Raw genomic sequence first — 18,296 nt, 5'->3', positions numbered from 1 at the left:
CAGCTCAGCCTCACCAGCCAAAACAACGACATCCATAAAAAAGAAGATCCGGCAAGTCACCACATCCGCCCCAAATAAAAACGGGAGTAAATTCTAACACCATGAAATCACCACAAATATAACAAACGGTGGAAAACAAACCAACATGTTTGAAAAAACGGGAGAACTTCACACACCAATTGTGCAAGTTCTCCCACTTAAAAAGATGAGAGAGGCCTGTAATTGACATCATAGGTAGACATCAACTATGAGAGACATAATGAGAAAAAAAAAATAAAAAATCAGAAAATCACATTGTCTGATTTTTAAAGAATTTACTTGCAAATAAGGGTGGAAAATAAGTATTTGGTCACCTACAAAAGTTAACCTCAATACTTTGTATTATATCCTTTTTTGGCAATGACAGAGGTCAAACGGTTTCTGTAAGTCTTCACAAGGTTGGCACACACAATTGCTGGAATGTTGGCCCATTCTTCCAAGCAGATCTCCTCTAAAGCAGTGATGTTCTGGGGCTGGTGGCGGGCAACACAGACTTTCAACTCCCTCCAAAGGTTTTCGATGGGGTTGAGATCTGGAGACTGACTAGGCCACTCCAGAACCTTGAAATGCTTCTTACGAAGCCACGCCTTTGTTGCCCTGGCAGTGTGCTTGGGATCATTGTCATGCTGAAAGACCCAGCCACGTTTCATCTTCAATGCGCTTGCTGATGGAAGGACGTTTGCACTCAAAATCTCACAATACATGGCCCCATTCATTCCTCCATGTACACGGACCAGTCGTCCTGGTCCCTTTGCAGAGAAACAGCCCCAAAGCATGATGTTCCCACCCCCATGCTTCACAGTTGGTATGGTGTTCTTTGGATTCAACTCAGCATTCACTCTCCTCCAAACACGACGAGTTGTGTTTATACCAAACAGTTCTACTTTGGTTAATAACTAAAAATGTTTAGATACAAACTAAAAATGAAAAATGACAAACAATCCTATAAACGACGAGAAAAAATTGGGAGCTACACAGACTTGCTGCCGATAAATTCGGCGCATAGCAACCGACTCAATAAAGTGAGTCAATGTAAAAGATAAACAAGTCCAGCAGGACTGAAGGAAATGTTTCATGCATAGACGCAAGCATCCATCTTCTCTGCCCAATAAAGCTTCCTGAGAACTCTGTATCTCTGAACATTTGCATCACTTCTGTATGTAAACGTACACTTACTGCAAACAAAACAGAATGAGCCAATAACAGCAGAAAATAAATATTTTAGTTTCTGCTATGGTATTATCTCAATATTAATGAGAGCTCTTTTTCCCTTGTTCTGTTTGACTGTTTTAACCTGCATCCTGTTGACTTCAGCTCACATGTTTTATTCTTTATTCAGATTGTGGAACTGCAGGTTGTCAAAGATCAGCTGTGCTTCTCTGGTCTGTGCTCTGAAGTCGAACCCCTCCCATCTAATAGAACTGAACCTGAGTGAGAACAACATCAGAGACTCTGCAGCGAAGGAGCTGCGCGGCTTTCTGCAGAGTCCACACTGTGGACTGAAGACTCTGAGGTCAGACACCATGTTTTAGTTGTTTGTTCAGATTAATTTGGTGTGAGAGTTGTGCTGGTCTTCATGGTAAAGTCTGTTTTCTTCTTCAGTAGTTCAGTTGATGAAATGATGATTCATTAAATAATGAGAAAACACAGTGAATCTGTCAGACAGAAACAAATCTAGAATCACTGGCTGATGCTTCTAGAGCTCCAGAGTTGGTGAATATTTCTGGCTGAGACAACAGTTTGGAGCAGCAAAACTCCAAAAGCCCGTTAATCAGCTGATACTAACAAACTCCCCTCCAACCAGGGCCATTTCTAGCTTTGTGGGGGCCCTAAGCAAGATACCGTTTGGGGGCCCCTAGGTTGTCAAACTACAGTGAAGAGATTCCTAACCATTTAGATGGAACACTAAGATCTATTACACTTTTTGAGCAAAACAGGCTAGAGTTTAAATTAAACATCTTAAGTTGAACCACTCAGGCAAGTTAAACTAATAAGAATATATAATACAAAGAAAACAATAAATAAAAGATTTTGAGGTTTTTTTAAAATATTAAACTGTAATGTACTGCGTCCCTTTAAAGATTGTACTCAATTACAAAGTAGATAGATACTTTATTGATCCCGAAGGAAATTCAAGCATCCAGTAGCAAGACATAAAGCAATAAAAAATGTTTATACAATTATAAACACTTTAAAAACAATCTAAGAATTTAAAAAAATATTTTAAAAAACAGTTTAAAAATCTAAAGTGACCAGTGAAATAAGACCAAAGTGAAATATAAAGTGACCAGTGAAATAAGACCAAATTGAAAAATAAAGTGACCATTGAAATAAGACCAAAGTGAAATCTAAAGTTACCAGTGAAATAAGACCAAAGTGAAATCTAAAGTGACCAATGAAATAAGACCAAAGTGAAATCTAAAGTGACCAATGAAATAAGAGCAAAGTGAAATATAAAGTGACCAATGAAATAAGACCAAAGTGAAATCTAAAGTGACCAGTGAAATAAGACCAAATTGAAATCTAAAGTGACCAGTGAAATAAGACCAAAGTGAAATATAAAGTGACCAGTGAAATAAGACCAAAGTGAAATATAAAGTGACCAGTGAAATAAGACCAAATTGAAAAATAAAGTGACCATTGAAATAAGACCAAAGTGAAAAATAAAATGACCATTGAAATAAGACCAAAGTGAAATCTAAAGTTACCAGTGAAATAAGACCAAATTGAAATCTAAAGTGACCAGTGAAATAAGACCAAAGTGAAATCTAAAGTGACCAGTGAAATAAGACCAAAGTGAAATATAAAGTGACCAGTGAAATAAGACCAAATTGAAAAATAAAGTGACCATTGAAATAAGACCAAAGTGAAATCTAAAGTGACCAGTGAAATAAGACCAAAGTGAAATCTAAAGTGACCAATGAAATAAGACCAAAGTGAAATCTAAAGTGACCAATGAAATAAGAGCAAAGTGAAATATAAAGTGACCAATGAAATAAGACCAAAGTGAAATCTAAAGTGACCAGTGAAATAAGACCAAATTGAAATCTAAAGTGACCAGTGAAATAAGACCAAAGTGAAATATAAAGTGACCAGTGAAATAAGACCAAATTGAAATCTAAAGTGACCAATGAAATAAGACCAAAGTGAAATCTAAAGTGACCAGTGAAATAAGACCAAATTGAAATATAAAGTGACCAGTGAAATAAGACCAAATTGAAAAATAAAGTGACCATTGAAATAAGACCAAATTGAAAAATAAAGTGACCATTGAAATAAGACCAAAGTGAAATCTAAAGTTACCAGTGAAATAAGACCAAATTGAAATCTAAAGTGACCAGTGAAATAAGACCAAAGTGAAATCTAAAGTGACCAGTGAAATAAGACCAAAGTGAAATATAAAGTGACCAGTGAAATAAGACCAAATTGAAAAATAAAGTGACCATTGAAATAAGACCAAAGTGAAATCTAAAGTTACCAGTGAAATAAGACCAAAGTGAAATCTAAAGTGACCAATGAAATAAGACCAAAGTGAAATCTAAAGTGACCAATGAAATAAGAGCAAAGTGAAATATAAAGTGACCAATGAAATAAGACCAAAGTGAAATCTAAAGTGACCAGTGAAATAAGACCAAATTGAAATCTAAAGTGACCAGTGAAATAAGACCAAAGTGAAATATAAAGTGACCAGTGAAATAAGACCAAATTGAAATCTAAAGTGACCAATGAAATAAGACCAAAGTGAAATCTAAAGTGACCAGTGAAATAAGACCAAATTGAAATATAAAGTGACCAGTGAAATAAGACCAAAGTGAAAAATAAAGTGACCATTGAAATAAGAACAAAGTGAAATATAAAGTTACCAGTGAAATAAGACCAAAGTGAAATCTAAAATGACCAATGAAATAAGACCAAAGTGAAATCTAAAGTGACCAATGAAATAAGAGCAAAGTGAAATATAAAGTGACCAATGAAATAAGACCAAAGTGAAATATAAAGTGACCAATGAAATAAGACCAAAGTGAAATCTAAAGTGACCAATGAAATATAAAGTGACCAGTGAAATAAGACCAAATTGAAATATAAAGTGACCAGTGAAATAAGACCAAAGTGAAAAATAAAGTGACCAATGAAATAAGACCAAAGTGAAATCTAAAGTGACCAATGAAATAAGACCAAAGTGAAATCTAAAGTGACCAATGAAATAAGACCAAAGTGAAATCTAAAGTGACTAGTGAAATAAGACCAAAGTGAAATCTAAAGTGACCAATGAAATAAGACCAAAGTGAAATCTAAAGTGACCAATGAAATAAGACCAAAGTGAAATCTAAAGTGACCAGTGAAATAAGACCAAATTGAAATATAAAGTGACCAATGAAATAAGACCAAAGTGAAATATAAAGTGACCAATGAAATAAGACCAAAGTGAAATATAAAGTGACCAATGAAATAAGACCAAAGTGAAATCTAAAGTGACCAGTGAAATAAGACCAAAGTGAAATATAAAGTGACCAATGAAATAAGACCAAAGTGAAATCTAAAGTGACCAGTGAAATAAGACCAAAGTGAAATCTAAAGTGACCAATGAAATAAGACCAAATTGAAATATAAAGTGACCAGTGAAATAAGACCAAAGTGAAATCTAAAGTGACCAATGAAATAAGACCAAATTGAAATCTAAAGTGACCAGTGAAATAAGACCAAATTGAAATATAAAGTGACCAGTGAAATAAGACCAAATTGAAATATAAAGTGACCAGTGAAATATAAAGTGACTAGTGAAATACAGAAGCGCCATCACTTAAAGTTGTTGTTCATCCTGATGGCCAGAGGAACAAAAGAGTTTTTGAAGTTGTCACTTTTAAGAAGTTTCTGCATTTATCTACACATTGTACTTGCTAAAGTAATAAAACTAAGAAAAATGACCCACTGCCACAATATTCTAAAACAATCACTTAAAAAACTAACAGTAGAACACTTCTAATTAGAGGCCTATAAATAACACACCAAACTTCCATCCATCCATCCATTATCTTCTGCTTCTCCGGGGATCGGGTCGCGGGGGCAGCAGCTTGAGCAAAGAGACCCAGACGTCCCTGTCCCCGGCAACTTCCTCCAGCTCTTCTGGGGGGACCCCGAGGCGTTCCTAGGCCAGCCGAGAGACATAGTCTCTCCAACGTGTCCTGGGTCTTCCCCGGGGCCTCCTCCCAGTGGGACGGGCCCGGAACACCTCACCGGGGAGGCGTCCAGGAGGCATTCTCACCAGATGCCCGAGCCACCTCATCTGACTCCTCTCGATGCGGAGGAGCAGCGGTTGTACTCCGAGCCCCTCCCGGATAACCGAGCTTCTCACCCCATCTCTAAGGGAGAGCACAGACACCCTGCGGAGGAAACTCATTTCGGCCGCTTGTATTCGCGATCTCGTTCTTTCGGTCACTACCCACAGCTCGTGACCATAGGTGAGGGTAGAAACATAGATTGACCGGTAAATCGAGAGCTTCGCCTTCTGGCTCAGCTCCTTCTTCACCACGACGGGCCGGTGCAGAGCCCGCATCACTGCAGACGCCGCACCAATCCGTCTGCCAATCTCCTGTTCCATTCGTCCCTCACTCGTGAACAAGACCCCGAAATACTTGAACTCCTCCACTTGGGGAAGGATCTCATTCCCGACCCGAAGAGAGCATTCCACCCTTTTCCGGCCGAAGACCATGGTCTCAGATTTGGAGGTGCTGATGGTCATCCCAGCCGCTTCACAGTCGGCTGCGAACCGCTCCAGTGAGAGCTGAAGATCACGGTCTGACGACAATGGAGGCACGGAACATGGCCCATTCGGGCTCAATGTCCCCCCACCTCCCCCGGGACATGGTTGAAGCTCTGCCGGAGGTGGGAGTTGAAACTCCTCCTTACAGGGGATTCCGCCAGCCGTTCCCAGCAGACCCTCACAATACGTTTGGGCCTGCCAGGTCTGACCGGCTTCCTCCCCCACCAGCGGAGCCAACTCACCACCAGGTGGTGATCAGTTGACAGCTCCGCCCCTCTCTTCACCCGAGTGTCCAGGACATACGGCCGCAAGTCCGATGATACGACTACAAAGTCGATCATCGAGCCGCGGCCTAGGGTGTCCTGGTGCCAAGTGCACATATGGACACCCTTATGCCTGAACATGGTGTTCGTTATGGACAATCCGTGACGAGCACAGAAGTCCAACAACAAAACACCACTCTGATTCAGATCGGGGGGGGCGTTCCTCCCGATCACACCCCTCCAGGTCTCACTGTCATTGCCCACGTGAGCATTGAAGTCCCCCAGCAGGACGAGGGAGTCTCCCGGAGGAGCACTCTCCAGTGCCTCCTCCAGGGACTCCAAAAAGGGTGGGTACTCTGAACTGCCGTTCGGTGCATAAGCACAAACAACAGTCAGGACCCGTCCCCCCATCCTAAGGCGGAGGGAGGCTACCCTCTCGTCTACCGGGGTGAACCCCAATGTACAGGCGCACAGCCGGGGGGCGATAAGTATGCCCACACCTGCTCTATGCCTCTGACCGCGGGCAACTCCAGAGTGGAAGAGAGTCCAACCCCTCTCGAGGAGGCTGGTTCCGGAGCCCAAGCCATGCGTCGAGGTGAGTCCGACTATATCTAGCCGGAACCGCTCAGCCTCGCGCACCAGCTCAGGCTCCTTCCCCAGCAGAGAGGTGACGTTCCACGTCCCAAGAGCCAGCTTCAGTAGCCGAGGATCAGACCGCCAAGGTCCCTGCCTTCGGCTGCCGCCCAGCTCACATTGCACCCGACCCCCATGGCCCCTCCCACGGGTGGTGAGCCCGTAGGAAGGGGGACCCGTGTCGTTTCTTCGGGCTGTGCCCGACCGAGCCCCACGGGCACAGACCCGGCCACCAGGCGCTCGCCGGCGGGCCCCACCCCTGGGCCTGGCTCCAGGGGGAGGCCCTGGTGACCCGCGTCCGGACAAGGGAACACGGCGTCCAAAAGTATCACTCATCATAGGGGTCTTGTGAGCTGTTCTTTGTCTGGTCCCTCATCTAGGATCTGTTTGCCATGGGTGACCCTACCAGGGGCTTAAAGCCCCAGACAACAGAGCTCCCAGACTCATTGGGGCACGCAAATCCTCTTTGAGGAACAAAAAACGAGATTCAAAGTGAAAAAAAGTGCATTCATTCAGTTTGAATGTAAAGTTCATTCTTCTTTCATAGTTTTTCATTTGCACTTTAGTCTCATTTCTTCATATTTGAAATGTTTTTTGTTTTCAGATTCAAACTTTCTGTAGGATTCTGAACTTTCTTGGACCTTCTGATCCGTTTTGTCACTTTCAAACTTTTGCTGCTGACCTGCTTTGAGAGCCAGGACATCAGCTTACAGGGGTGTTAAATCCTGCCTGACAGAGTAACAGAGGAGGCTGAAGGGACCCCCATCATGCTGCCTTCAGGGACTGTGGAAACTACAATACTTTCTTAGACACCTCCTCCACACTACATTTCCATGAGTGCTGGTGAAAATAACCTGCAGCACTGACACACTTTGTTAATGTCAGCTGTTTCTGTCAGCACTCAGCACAAATCACAGTTGCTCATCGTACATGATGGTAGGCAGCTTGTTCAGAGTCCTTTTCTCTGCATCTGATGTTAAGGACTCCAGCTCTGCAGCAGCCACAGAGCCAGCTTTCCTCAGCAGCCTGTCCAGTCTGCTGACATCTCTTCTCTTAAAGTTGCCTCCCAGCACACCACCGCATAGAAGAGAAGGCCAGCCACTAAAATATGAAGACTAACAGAAAAGAGAAGATTTGATATCAAATCAAAGTTAGCTTCAAACTAAAATCATCTGTATGACTTTAAATGAAACGTCTTTTTAAAGAATAAGTCTTGACTTTCAGTTTCAGCTGATGGAAAAACTCATATTTTGGCCCAGTTAAACTCCATGGAGAAACAGCTTTGGTAGCGAGCATCTGTACTGATCTGCTCATTAGTCCAGTGTTTGGATTTCCTGCTGCTGGAGCTGCTGCCTGCTGTGTTTCTGTCTGCTTCTAAATCATGTGACTCTGATGGAAGCTGTGATGTTTAAAGACTGAATGGAAACACTGAACTTAACACTCTGACTCCTCCTTGACTTCAGCTTTGTAGCTTCCTGCTGGAGATGGGGGAGGTCTCCCAACCATCAGCCTCAAACTCCACTGATTCTGATAGTTAGTCAAAGCGTCCATCAGCATCCATTAATCAGCCAAACTGATCAATCAGTCCACCTCTGGATGCTTCCAACACTTTTCTACAGCGGCGGCGGCACTGTAACACCATTCAAAGGATATCTGTTGCAACAGGGAAACACGAGTTAATGACCACAATAATATCACATATACATAAAGAGAGTAAAGTGAGGAAAGGTGTGACAGATGAGGCCCCCCAGCAGTCAAGGCCTATAGCAGCTTAACTATGGGATGTTTCAGGATTACCTGAGCCATCCCTATTCAAGGTAAACACAAGAAACTTGTGCTAACAAAAAAAAAAATAAATAAATAAATAAATAAAGGTCCAGACTCAGTGAGTAATTCCCTATACTCCCTATATAGATCTGCTCCTCACACCACAACAACCATCTTTTTACAGCCACAAGCTACCTCAGCCTCTCACCAACTGCACACCAGTCACAGCGGGGTGGGGATGCAAACCCTGGTTCGGGTAGGGGGAGAAATAAAAGAGGTAAGATAAGCGGGAATGGGATTCAAACCCTGGTTCGGGTAGGGGGTAATGAAAGTATAGAAGGTGCCAGAGGTGGAAGCAGAACAAGACACACTAGCAGACACACCATCAGATTCAACAGACCTAACTATAAGCTTTATAAAAAAGGAAAGTTTTAAGCCTGGTCTTAAAAGTGGAAAGGGTGTCTGCTTCCCGGACATTTACTGGCAGCTTATTCCACAATAGAGGGGCCTGATAACTGAAGGCTCTGCCTCCCATTCTACTTTTAGAAACTCTGGGAACCTCAAGTAAACCTGCAGTTTGGGAACGAAGTGCTCTGTTAGGAAAATATCTTACAATGAGATCTTTAAAATATGATGGAGCTCGGTCATTAAAGCTGCAGTCTGCAACTCTTTTTCAAGCATAATGCCTGGAACTGTCCGGGGATTCTGAAAGTAGTACATTAAATACCCCAATACAAAAAAAAATGAGTTCTCTAGGTCCCCTATATGTCCCGCTAGGTCCCTCCAAAGCCAGCAGGTTTGTTTACAAAATTGCAGACCGGACCGGTAAAAGGTAACCAATCAGGTTACGAGCTGGGCTCTGCTGCCTGTCAATCACCGATTGTGCACGCGCGATACAAGGTAGTCTCGTCCCCACGCTTATTTATCTAGACTATTGAACTTCATTACGGGCTAGTCTACTTACTGTGTCTTCCATGATCGCAAATGACAGGTGAGTTGATGAATGAGGAGTCGTGTAAGCGCATCTGGCGTGCACATAGACGTGCACGAGTTCTCATGTGTTTTGATGGGGCGGGACAGGATGTTGAATAACTTTTTATTTTTCGGTTAAAAAATAAGCATTTCTTGCATTTTGCGACTACGGAGGTCACCGTTTTCAACTTCAAGCGTTCTGATAGATCATGTAAACTCTTAAAATGCCAAAAAGTAGGACTTTACGTATGACAACAACAAATCCTGCAGACTGCAGCTTTAAGAGCTTTATATGTAAGGAGAAGAATCTTAAATTCTATTCTGAATTTAACAGGGAGCCAATGAAGAGAAGCTAAAACTGGAGAAATATGATCTCTCCTGTTAGTTCTCATCAGAACTCTGGCTGCAGCATTTTGGATCAACTGAAGGCTTTTCAGAGAATATGTGGGACAGCCCATAAATAAAGAATTACAGTAGTCCAAGTTTGATTCCATGATTACATTAAACATCACTGCACCATGTTTTTGTGCCTTTAACCTTCAATAAAACAGTGACTTTGATCTCAATTTCTATCAGTTTGTTCCCATTTGCTCCAAAGTTCCTCCTGACATGTTTGTTTTCTTTGAAACTTGAATCATTTGGCTGCACAACATGAGTTTGTATGGATGGAGCCACTGGTGGAGCTGGCAGAGTTTAAGAGCTGAAGTCACTCCGTCTTTATTGAAGCAGCAGCATGTTGTCATTAATATTAATGAGAGCTCTTTTTCACTTGTTCTGTTTGACTGTTTTAACCTGCATCCTGTTGGCTTCAGCTCACATGTTTTATTCTTTATTCAGATTGTGGGGCTGCAGGTTGTCAAAGATCAGCTGTGCTTCTGTGGTCTCTGCTCTGAAGTCCAACCCCTCCCATCTGACAGAACTGGACCTGAGCTACAACAACATCAGAGACTCTACAGCGAAGAAGCTGTGCAGCTTTCTGCAGAGTCCACACTGTGGACTGAAGACTCTGAGGTCAGACACCATGTTTTAGTTGTTTGTTCAGATTAATATGATGTGAAAGTTGTGCTGGTCTTCATGGTAAAGTCTGTTTTCTTCTTCAGTAGTTCAGTTGATGAAATGATGATTCATTAAATAATGCTTTATTGGGGCGGTCGGTGGCGTAGTGGGTTAAGCAGCCGCCCAATGTACAGACGATACAGTCCTCGCTGCAGCTGGCCCTGGTTCGAGTCCCACACCGGGCGGCCCTTTGCTGCATGTCTCCCTACTTCCTGTCTCTCCAACTGTCCTGTCCATTAAAGGCATAAAAAGCCAAAAAAAATAATAATGTTTTGTTCTTTATTCAGGTTGTGGGGCTGCAGGTTGTCAGAGATCAGCTGTGCGTCTCTGGTCTCTGCTCTGAAGTCCAACCCCTCCCATCTGACAGAACTGGACCTGAGCGGGAACAACCTGAATGAATCAGATGTGAAGGAGCTGTCTGATCTTGTGGAGAGTCCACACAACAAACTGCAGACTCTGAGGTCAGTCGAGGGTTGGAGGTCCATGCCGGTCTCAGCAGTATTTTATTAGACTGTATTTATTATTTATTATATTTATTCTATTATATTTATTAAAGCTGATGGCAGCTGACAGCTGAGGAAGAGATGCTCTGAAACACTCGTTTATCTCCTCTCTTCTTTCTTCTCTCTACAGATGGGAGTGATGGTGATGAACAGGACGATGTGAGCCGAGAGGATGAAGCAGCAGCAGCTTGTGTGCAGAGAGACTCTGACTGGATGATGATGTATATCATGCTGATGTGTTTATATAGCATTCCCACCCATAGTTTCTGTTTATTCATATTTATAATCAATTCAACTCTTACTGTTCTGCATTTCTAATTTTTATTATTTCATGTTATTGTTGAGTGTTGTACTTTGTGAGTGAAGTTACCGGAGTCAAATTCCTTGTTTGTTTAGTCAAACCTGGCCAATAAAGCTGATTCTGATTCTGATTCTGTGTTTTTCTTCCTTTGGAATAATAAAGTTAAAGTTGTTAGATAAAAATCCATCAGTGGAAATGAGAAGCTGTCAGTGTGATTGCCTTCTTTTATGATTTTATTGCCTTCTTGTGATTTTATGTAGCTGTACAGCACTTTGAATTGCCTTGTGTACGAATTGTGCTCCTGAAATAAAATTGCCTTTCCTTGATTCAGTCAGAGACGAGCAGCTTTAGAGACAACTAACCTGATGGAAATGTGGGGACCTGGAAGGAAGATCTTTCTCTCTTTTCACTTTGGATGTTTTCATCTGAAGGTTTTTGTACAGGCTGCAGGGATCATTTCTCACTGTGGAGACCAGACTTCCAACACCTGCAGTAGTAGGTGGCTGAATGATCGAGTTTAACTTTCTGTATCTGCAACTCACAGCTGCTCTGTTTATTCACAGCTGAGAAATCATCTTCCTGGGGATGACCATAACCTTTACAAACATCACCACTATCTTTATTAATATCAAGAATCAGTCTGAATGTTTCTGGTTCTTTCTTCTGGTACCAGAATACGTCACCATTAATCACACTGGTCAGTTCCACAGCTGACGGAGACACTTTGACCAACTCTCCTGGTCAGTGTTAACTGGTCCTGAATCAGCTCTGCTGCCATGGCAACCAGCGCTGTAGAGCCACAGACAGACAGATGAAGTGACAGTGTTTGCTCCAGGTGGAGTTTGTTGGCTCCTGATTGGCTGGAAACACTCACCTGAACACAGAGAGCACACAGCAGCGGCTGGGAGGAAAAGCATTTTGTGCAGCGCTGCTTCCTCTGGTGAACCTGAGGAGAAGTGACGCTCTGATGCAGCTCAGGCCAAACAAGGACGAGCTGTGAGATCAGAGCAGGGCCCCCCCCCGTGCTTTCTAACAGCTCCTCAGAGCTCCCATCAGCCCCTGCGGCCCACAGAGAAGTCCGCTGCTGCTGAGTGACAGCTCAGCTGAAGCTGCTGTGTGCTTTCATGGTCTTCATTTGAATCTGACGGCAGAAAGACTAAAAAACATTTGTGTTCCCACAAACACATTCAGCTTGGTGGTGAATTTAGTAACACACTCTGTTATCTGTTGTTTAACAGCTGGGATGAAAATGCACAACTACAAATCCACACAGCTCCTCAACTCTGATTGAACTCTTCAACGTGTTTGACTTCATTCAATAATGGAGCTGAATTTCTATCGACTTCCATTCTTTTCCCACTCTTTCTTCTGACATGATGGATTTAGTTTGTCATGTTTCCATCATGCAAACAAAGTGCTGTCAGTGTTCAGCTTTCAGACAGTTCTCCTTCAGTTCCACTGACAAACTGATACTGGGAATTCATTTTTATCAGTGCTGCAGTCTGTCCTTCACTCACATGGTGGGAACCTGAGAATTCCTCTGACTCCCAAACGCAACTACATTGCTGTCACTGTGCTGCTTATTGGGCTGTGAATGTTGTCAGAGCAGCTTTTCAGCAACAAGCTGCAGATGTGGCTGTTGTGCTGCTTCTGATTCACAGTCAGTGTGGACAATATGGAAAGTGGAGCTCAGGATTCTGTCTTTCAAAGTCAGATTCTTGCTAGAATCCATGTTATACACTGTATGCTGACATGTAGAAATAATCCCATTCTGCTTGTAAGCAGCTCTTAACAGAAACCAGCATGACTGCACTGTTATTACTGTATTATGTTGATGCATGAAAGCAGCTGAATGATTGTGCTGTAAACACTGAGAACAAGCTGCAGATGTGGCTGTTGTGTTACTTTTGATTCACAGTCAGTGTAGACAACATACAAAACAGTTTCAAAGATACTTCCAGGTGAGGCGTGAAGAAAGCAGCTGTGAGCACCGTAACATACAATAAATACATTATTACTGACCTGGACAGTGATGCATTCAGGTTCAGTTTCTGCTGTCCCATTTTTAATCACATATATATAAAGGATCCCTGCTTCTGTTTTCATTTTCATCTCATACAGCATTCATATAACCCATGTGTGCCACCATTGCCTGGGCTCTATGAACATGTGTTGCATATTATTTACAGTTCAGATCAGAAAGCTAAAAAAGAGAGCAAAACAGCACACGTGATGCCTGCTGACTGAGAACAGAGCACCACTGCTTCTGAAATCACAAGAAGTGATGTCATCACTGATTATGACTTCACAGTTTTGCATGACATCACAGTGGAAACATGACATCAGAGGACATGACATCACTGTAGTTTCTAAAAGCCTGAAAGACAAAGCGCCTGAAAAACAACACGTACTTAAAAAGTCATTTAGACAAACGCTAAAAAAACAACAAGCAAAACGAGTCAAAGCAGAATATCCTCTCCTGCACTTCTGTGGGGTGACATAGTAGATGAAGAGATTGTGGAAAATGAGTCTGAGGGTTTCTACATATTTCCCTTTGAAAGAGGCAAAGAGGAAAGTTGTGAGGAACCCGCCAACAGGCCAGAAGCTGTAACAGCGAGCTCAGAACACCATCAATCCCAGGTCTCTGCTGCTTCCAACACACCCAACACAGAAAATCTGCTGTTGTTAGAGGAGCAGTCAGAGGTCTCTGCTGCTGCTGGGACTCCTCACTCAGAGGATGTCCAGCTTGTGCAGAATCATCCCCAGGCCTCTGCAGCTCAACACGGCAAGAGGAAGTTTACAGATTCAGGAATCTGTCCCACTCCCTCTGTGGGCAGCACTCAGAGGGAGTTTACAGATTCAGGAAGCTGTCCCACTCCCTCTGCGGGCAGCACTCAGAGGGAGTTTACAGATTCAGGAAGCCGTCCCACTCCCTCTGTGGGCAGCACTCAGAGGGAGTTTACAGATTCAGGAAGCCTCCCACACCCTCTGTGGGCAGCGCTCAGAGGGAGTTTACAGATTCAGGAAGCCGTCCCACTCCCTCTGTGGGCAGCACTCAGAGGGAGTTTACAGATTCAGGAAGCCTCCCACACCCTCTGTGGGCAGCGCTCAGAGGGAGTTTACAGATTCAGGAAGCCGTCCCACTCCCTCTGTGGGCAGCACTCAGAGGGAGTTTACAGATTCAGGAAGCCGTCCCGCTCCCTCTGTGGGCAGCACTCAGAGGGAGTTTTGTTGTCGGCTCAGAGAGCTGGACTGAACAGAAACAGTCTAAATACAGATCAGGTTTCTACACATACTTCTGCAGCTGTCACCGAGCACTGATGTTGAAGATGATGGTCCTGTTGTGACCAGTTGTGGGTCAGACTAAATACAGAGCACCTTGAACTAATACATATCATCCCTTTCTTCAGTAAAGCATAAAGTATGCTTTTATAAAGTCCTCTAAAAGTGGTCTAAAGTCTTAAAACACACCTCATTCCTTTATGTTTTGCCAGGAAAATGAAAAAAGATGGAGCAATTTATTGTAACACATGCAAGCATGAATGGAAATACAGCAGAGAAGACAATATATTTGTATAATTCCAACAAGACTAAATGTGGACGTTTGGTCTGAGCTCCTTTATTCTCCAACACAGCCTGAACCCTCTGAGACGAGCTTTCTGTCCTTTCTTTAAGGAGTCTTCAGGAACAGTTCTTCAGGCTTCTTGAAGGACATCCCAAAGCTCTTCTTTGAACCGGGGTTCCAGAACCCCTCCACCAACATTGCCTTACTGTATACAAAAAATGAGCCTGTACTGGAAGTATAAGAACATTTATTCAAATGTGCACGAACCTCAACAGGTTTAACAGAGCTACAGGCTATCTAAGCAAATAAAAACAGCTGAGTTCAGCCATTTAGCTTTTCAATTCCTCCTTCTGTAGCTCATCAAACATAATTAAGCCTTTTACCAGAGGCAATATTACTAAAAAACACAGTATGCACAGTGTTACAACTTTCAACAGATCAACAGATTCAAAATAATGAACAATATTTCAGTCCAGGAACTGAACATGTTTTAATCTCAATGTGGCACAGTCAATAAATACTTCTACAAGAAGTAATATTGCTATTTGAAGATACAGGCTGTTGGTATGCCTGCTAGGCATTGCTGCCTGACGCACCTCCACCAGTGCCCTCTATTCTAAAGTGCTCCCTTGAAACACCTATGGGCAGGAACGGGTCATCAGCTGGGGACCACCAATCACAGATGTTTCGCTCCTTTAACCCCAGCACATCTCTTGGTGGCGGAGCGATGGCTGGTATCTCTACCTGCCACCCCCTGCTGAAGCTCTAGGTGTTCTGCCCCAACCCTCTATCTCTCCTCCTTAGCCATAGCCAGAAACTGCCCTTCTCTGCCTCCTCCACCATTTCCTTAATGGCTTTCCGGTTCCCTGCTCCTGTCCAGCCAATGTTTCAAAGCAGGCGAACCATTGAGGAGCCCACGAAGCCCCTACACCCCACCTCAACAGGGCATGTAATGGCTTTCCAGCCAGCCTCCTGACACTCTTTCGCCAAGTCTGCATACTTGGAACGCTTGCGTTCGTTGGCAGCCTCCATCCCTTGTTCCCACGGGACAGTGAGTTCCACCATCAGGATGGTCTTGCTTGGGACTGACCACAAGATCATATCTGGCCGGAGTGATGTTCCACTATCTCCCTAGGAAACTGGAGCTGTCTTCCCAGGTCAACCCTCATGGTCCACTCTCCACCGGGTGAGAGGAGTCTTGGTGTTGCTCTCTGGTGGGTGGGTTTGGGGTTCTCCCCAGCTCTAGCCAAGGGGATGGGCTGTCTCACTGGGGCAGGAGGTTGGCTGTTGGCCTGTTGCCTGTATGCCTCTGCAACCTTTGCCATCAACAGATTCAAAATAATGAACAATATTTCAGTCCAGGAACTGAACATGATTCTGTAAGAATTTCCTTATGTCCATGACCACGATGACAGCAACCCATCAGTGTGTAGTGGTTCATACAGCCTACTACGCTTCAATTGGCAAAATGTGTGGGCTACTATCCGCTGATAAATATGACGAGCAGGGCCGCAGTATCTTAACTTCCAAATCGCGCGCTACGCGTCACACACGGTCCATTCGCTGAACAGGCGACGCACCCAATGCCTGCGAATACAACCTCTTCACTTCACTCTTTGGTAGACCTATGCAGCATTGGCTAAAGTAGGTTACGTGGTTGAAATAGGGAAAATCGTGCCTATGTTATTCTTCCTTGGCACATATCAGTGGTAGCGTAGTCTGAAGGATGTATTTGGGAATTTTTTCAGGGGCACAACGCATGTTTACAGAGGCACGTGCCCCGGTAAAAAGTGTCTGGTGACGTGCCTCCATTAGATTACCAAAATTATGACCATGCTATATACAGCTTACTTCAAAAGTACACTCGGGTAAGTAAAATTCTTATGCCTTGTGCAAACCTCTGTGCCAGTGAGGATGCTTGGAAGATCCTAGAATCATGAACTGATCCCGGCCATTTAGCCTCAATGTTGGAAATGAAATGAGCTTCATCACAGATCATCTGTATGCACGGAGGATAGGAGTCAATGATGAGGTACATCCATATCGCAAGCCAAAGCTGTCATATCCACACGTCGAGAGCACACGCTATATATCTTAAAGATTGCGTTCTGTTTTTTTATATCACGCGTGGTATAAGGACACCCGTATAAAGCGCCACTTTTCCTCCTTACGGGACGCGCTGTATAATGCTTGAGCACGCATGCCGAAATACACCACGCGTCCTCTAGATGACTAGTTTTTAGCTTCTTGTCTTAAGCCACTGCTTTTAACATCTTTGTGTGCCTAAATTGCCTTGTATGTGTCTTATTATTTTATGCTACATCATTTTACCATGTGTTGGACATTGCTGTCAGTGTTGCAACTGTACACTGCACCTAAATGTCCTGTTTATTTAAATTTGCTGTGTTACCCTTATTATTTTAGGCTACATCTTTTATTACCATGTGTTGGACGATGCTGTCAGTGTTGCAACTGCACACTGCGCCTATGTCTTTGTATATTATATACATTTTGCTTCTTAACACTTTTTTTTAATGCATCTTATTTCTCATGCTACATCTTCTTGTACCTTGCGTTGGACAATGCTGTCAGTGTTGCAACTGTACACTGTTCCTAGATGTCTTACCCTCTTCCTGCTTAGAGCCTTTGGTCAAAGGTGTCGGTGAAATGCAATGTAATGTGGTGTATTTCAGCACGCGTGCTCAAGCATTATACAGCGCGTCCCGTAAGGGGCGCTTTTTACGGGTGTCCTTATACCACGCGTGATATAAGAAAACAGAACGCAATCGTTGAGATATATAGCGCGTGCTCTCGACACAGAACGCGATCGTTAAGATATATAGCGCGTGCTCTCAACGTGTGGATATGGCAGCTTAGGCTTGCGATACATCCAGGCCTAGTCAGGCCTGGATGCGTACATGGGTACAGTCTAGTACACCAATAACATTGGGGAAGCCTGAGGGAGATGATGAACTTAATACAAATACTTCAGCAAGTAGGTTGTTTTACATTATCGGCTACTGTAAATGTGGAGCAGCAGCCTGAAAGGACAGAGGTCCCCCATTTTTCTGAGTCTGGTCCTGGGTGGGTGTAGGTCGGGTGTTTGTGAAATGTGGGGCCGAGATGTAATAAGGTATTGAGGTGTATGGACTCACAGGCAAAATGGGGCCCAAGGCACATGAGGAAATCTGAACTGAGTTCATTGAGTCCACAGACAAAATGGACGAACCGGAGTTTAATGAGTCCACAGCTGGTTAATTTCAAGACGCCTCCGCGCGTCTCCGTGCAAGACACTGAGATACACTGAAAAACAAGCCCTTGCATTACCAAATAAGATTTGATATGAGACATTCGTACAGTCAGACTCACAAAAAACATTTTCTGAGGTGGATCCAGTTCCTGCTCTTTATTCTTTCATCAGTTTTATGAACCATGT

General features: G+C 43.5%; 1 protein-coding gene across 1 annotated transcript in view; it reads left to right on the top strand.

The window, feature by feature from the left end:
• LOC142391258 (ribonuclease inhibitor-like) overlaps nt 1-11,215 on the top strand; it is a 31,420-nt gene extending 20,205 nt beyond the window's left edge. Inside the window, exons 3-6 of the mRNA XM_075477028.1 lie at nt 1,379-1,552; nt 10,273-10,446; nt 10,779-10,952; nt 11,125-11,215. Coding sequence (XP_075333143.1) covers nt 1,379-1,552; nt 10,273-10,446; nt 10,779-10,952; nt 11,125-11,134 — 532 coding nt within the window. The 3' untranslated portion in view covers nt 11,135-11,215. The remainder of the gene's footprint in view (nt 1-1,378; nt 1,553-10,272; nt 10,447-10,778; nt 10,953-11,124) is intronic.
• Nucleotides 11,216-18,296: the final 7,081 nt, after the last annotated feature.

This window comes from Odontesthes bonariensis, chromosome 11 (genome assembly GCF_027942865.1).
Source record: "Odontesthes bonariensis isolate fOdoBon6 chromosome 11, fOdoBon6.hap1, whole genome shotgun sequence".
Classification (NCBI taxonomy): Eukaryota; Metazoa; Chordata; class Actinopteri; order Atheriniformes; family Atherinopsidae; genus Odontesthes; species Odontesthes bonariensis.
Note: the sequence above shows the minus strand (reverse complement) of the source record. Positions and strands in the feature narration are given on the sequence as shown.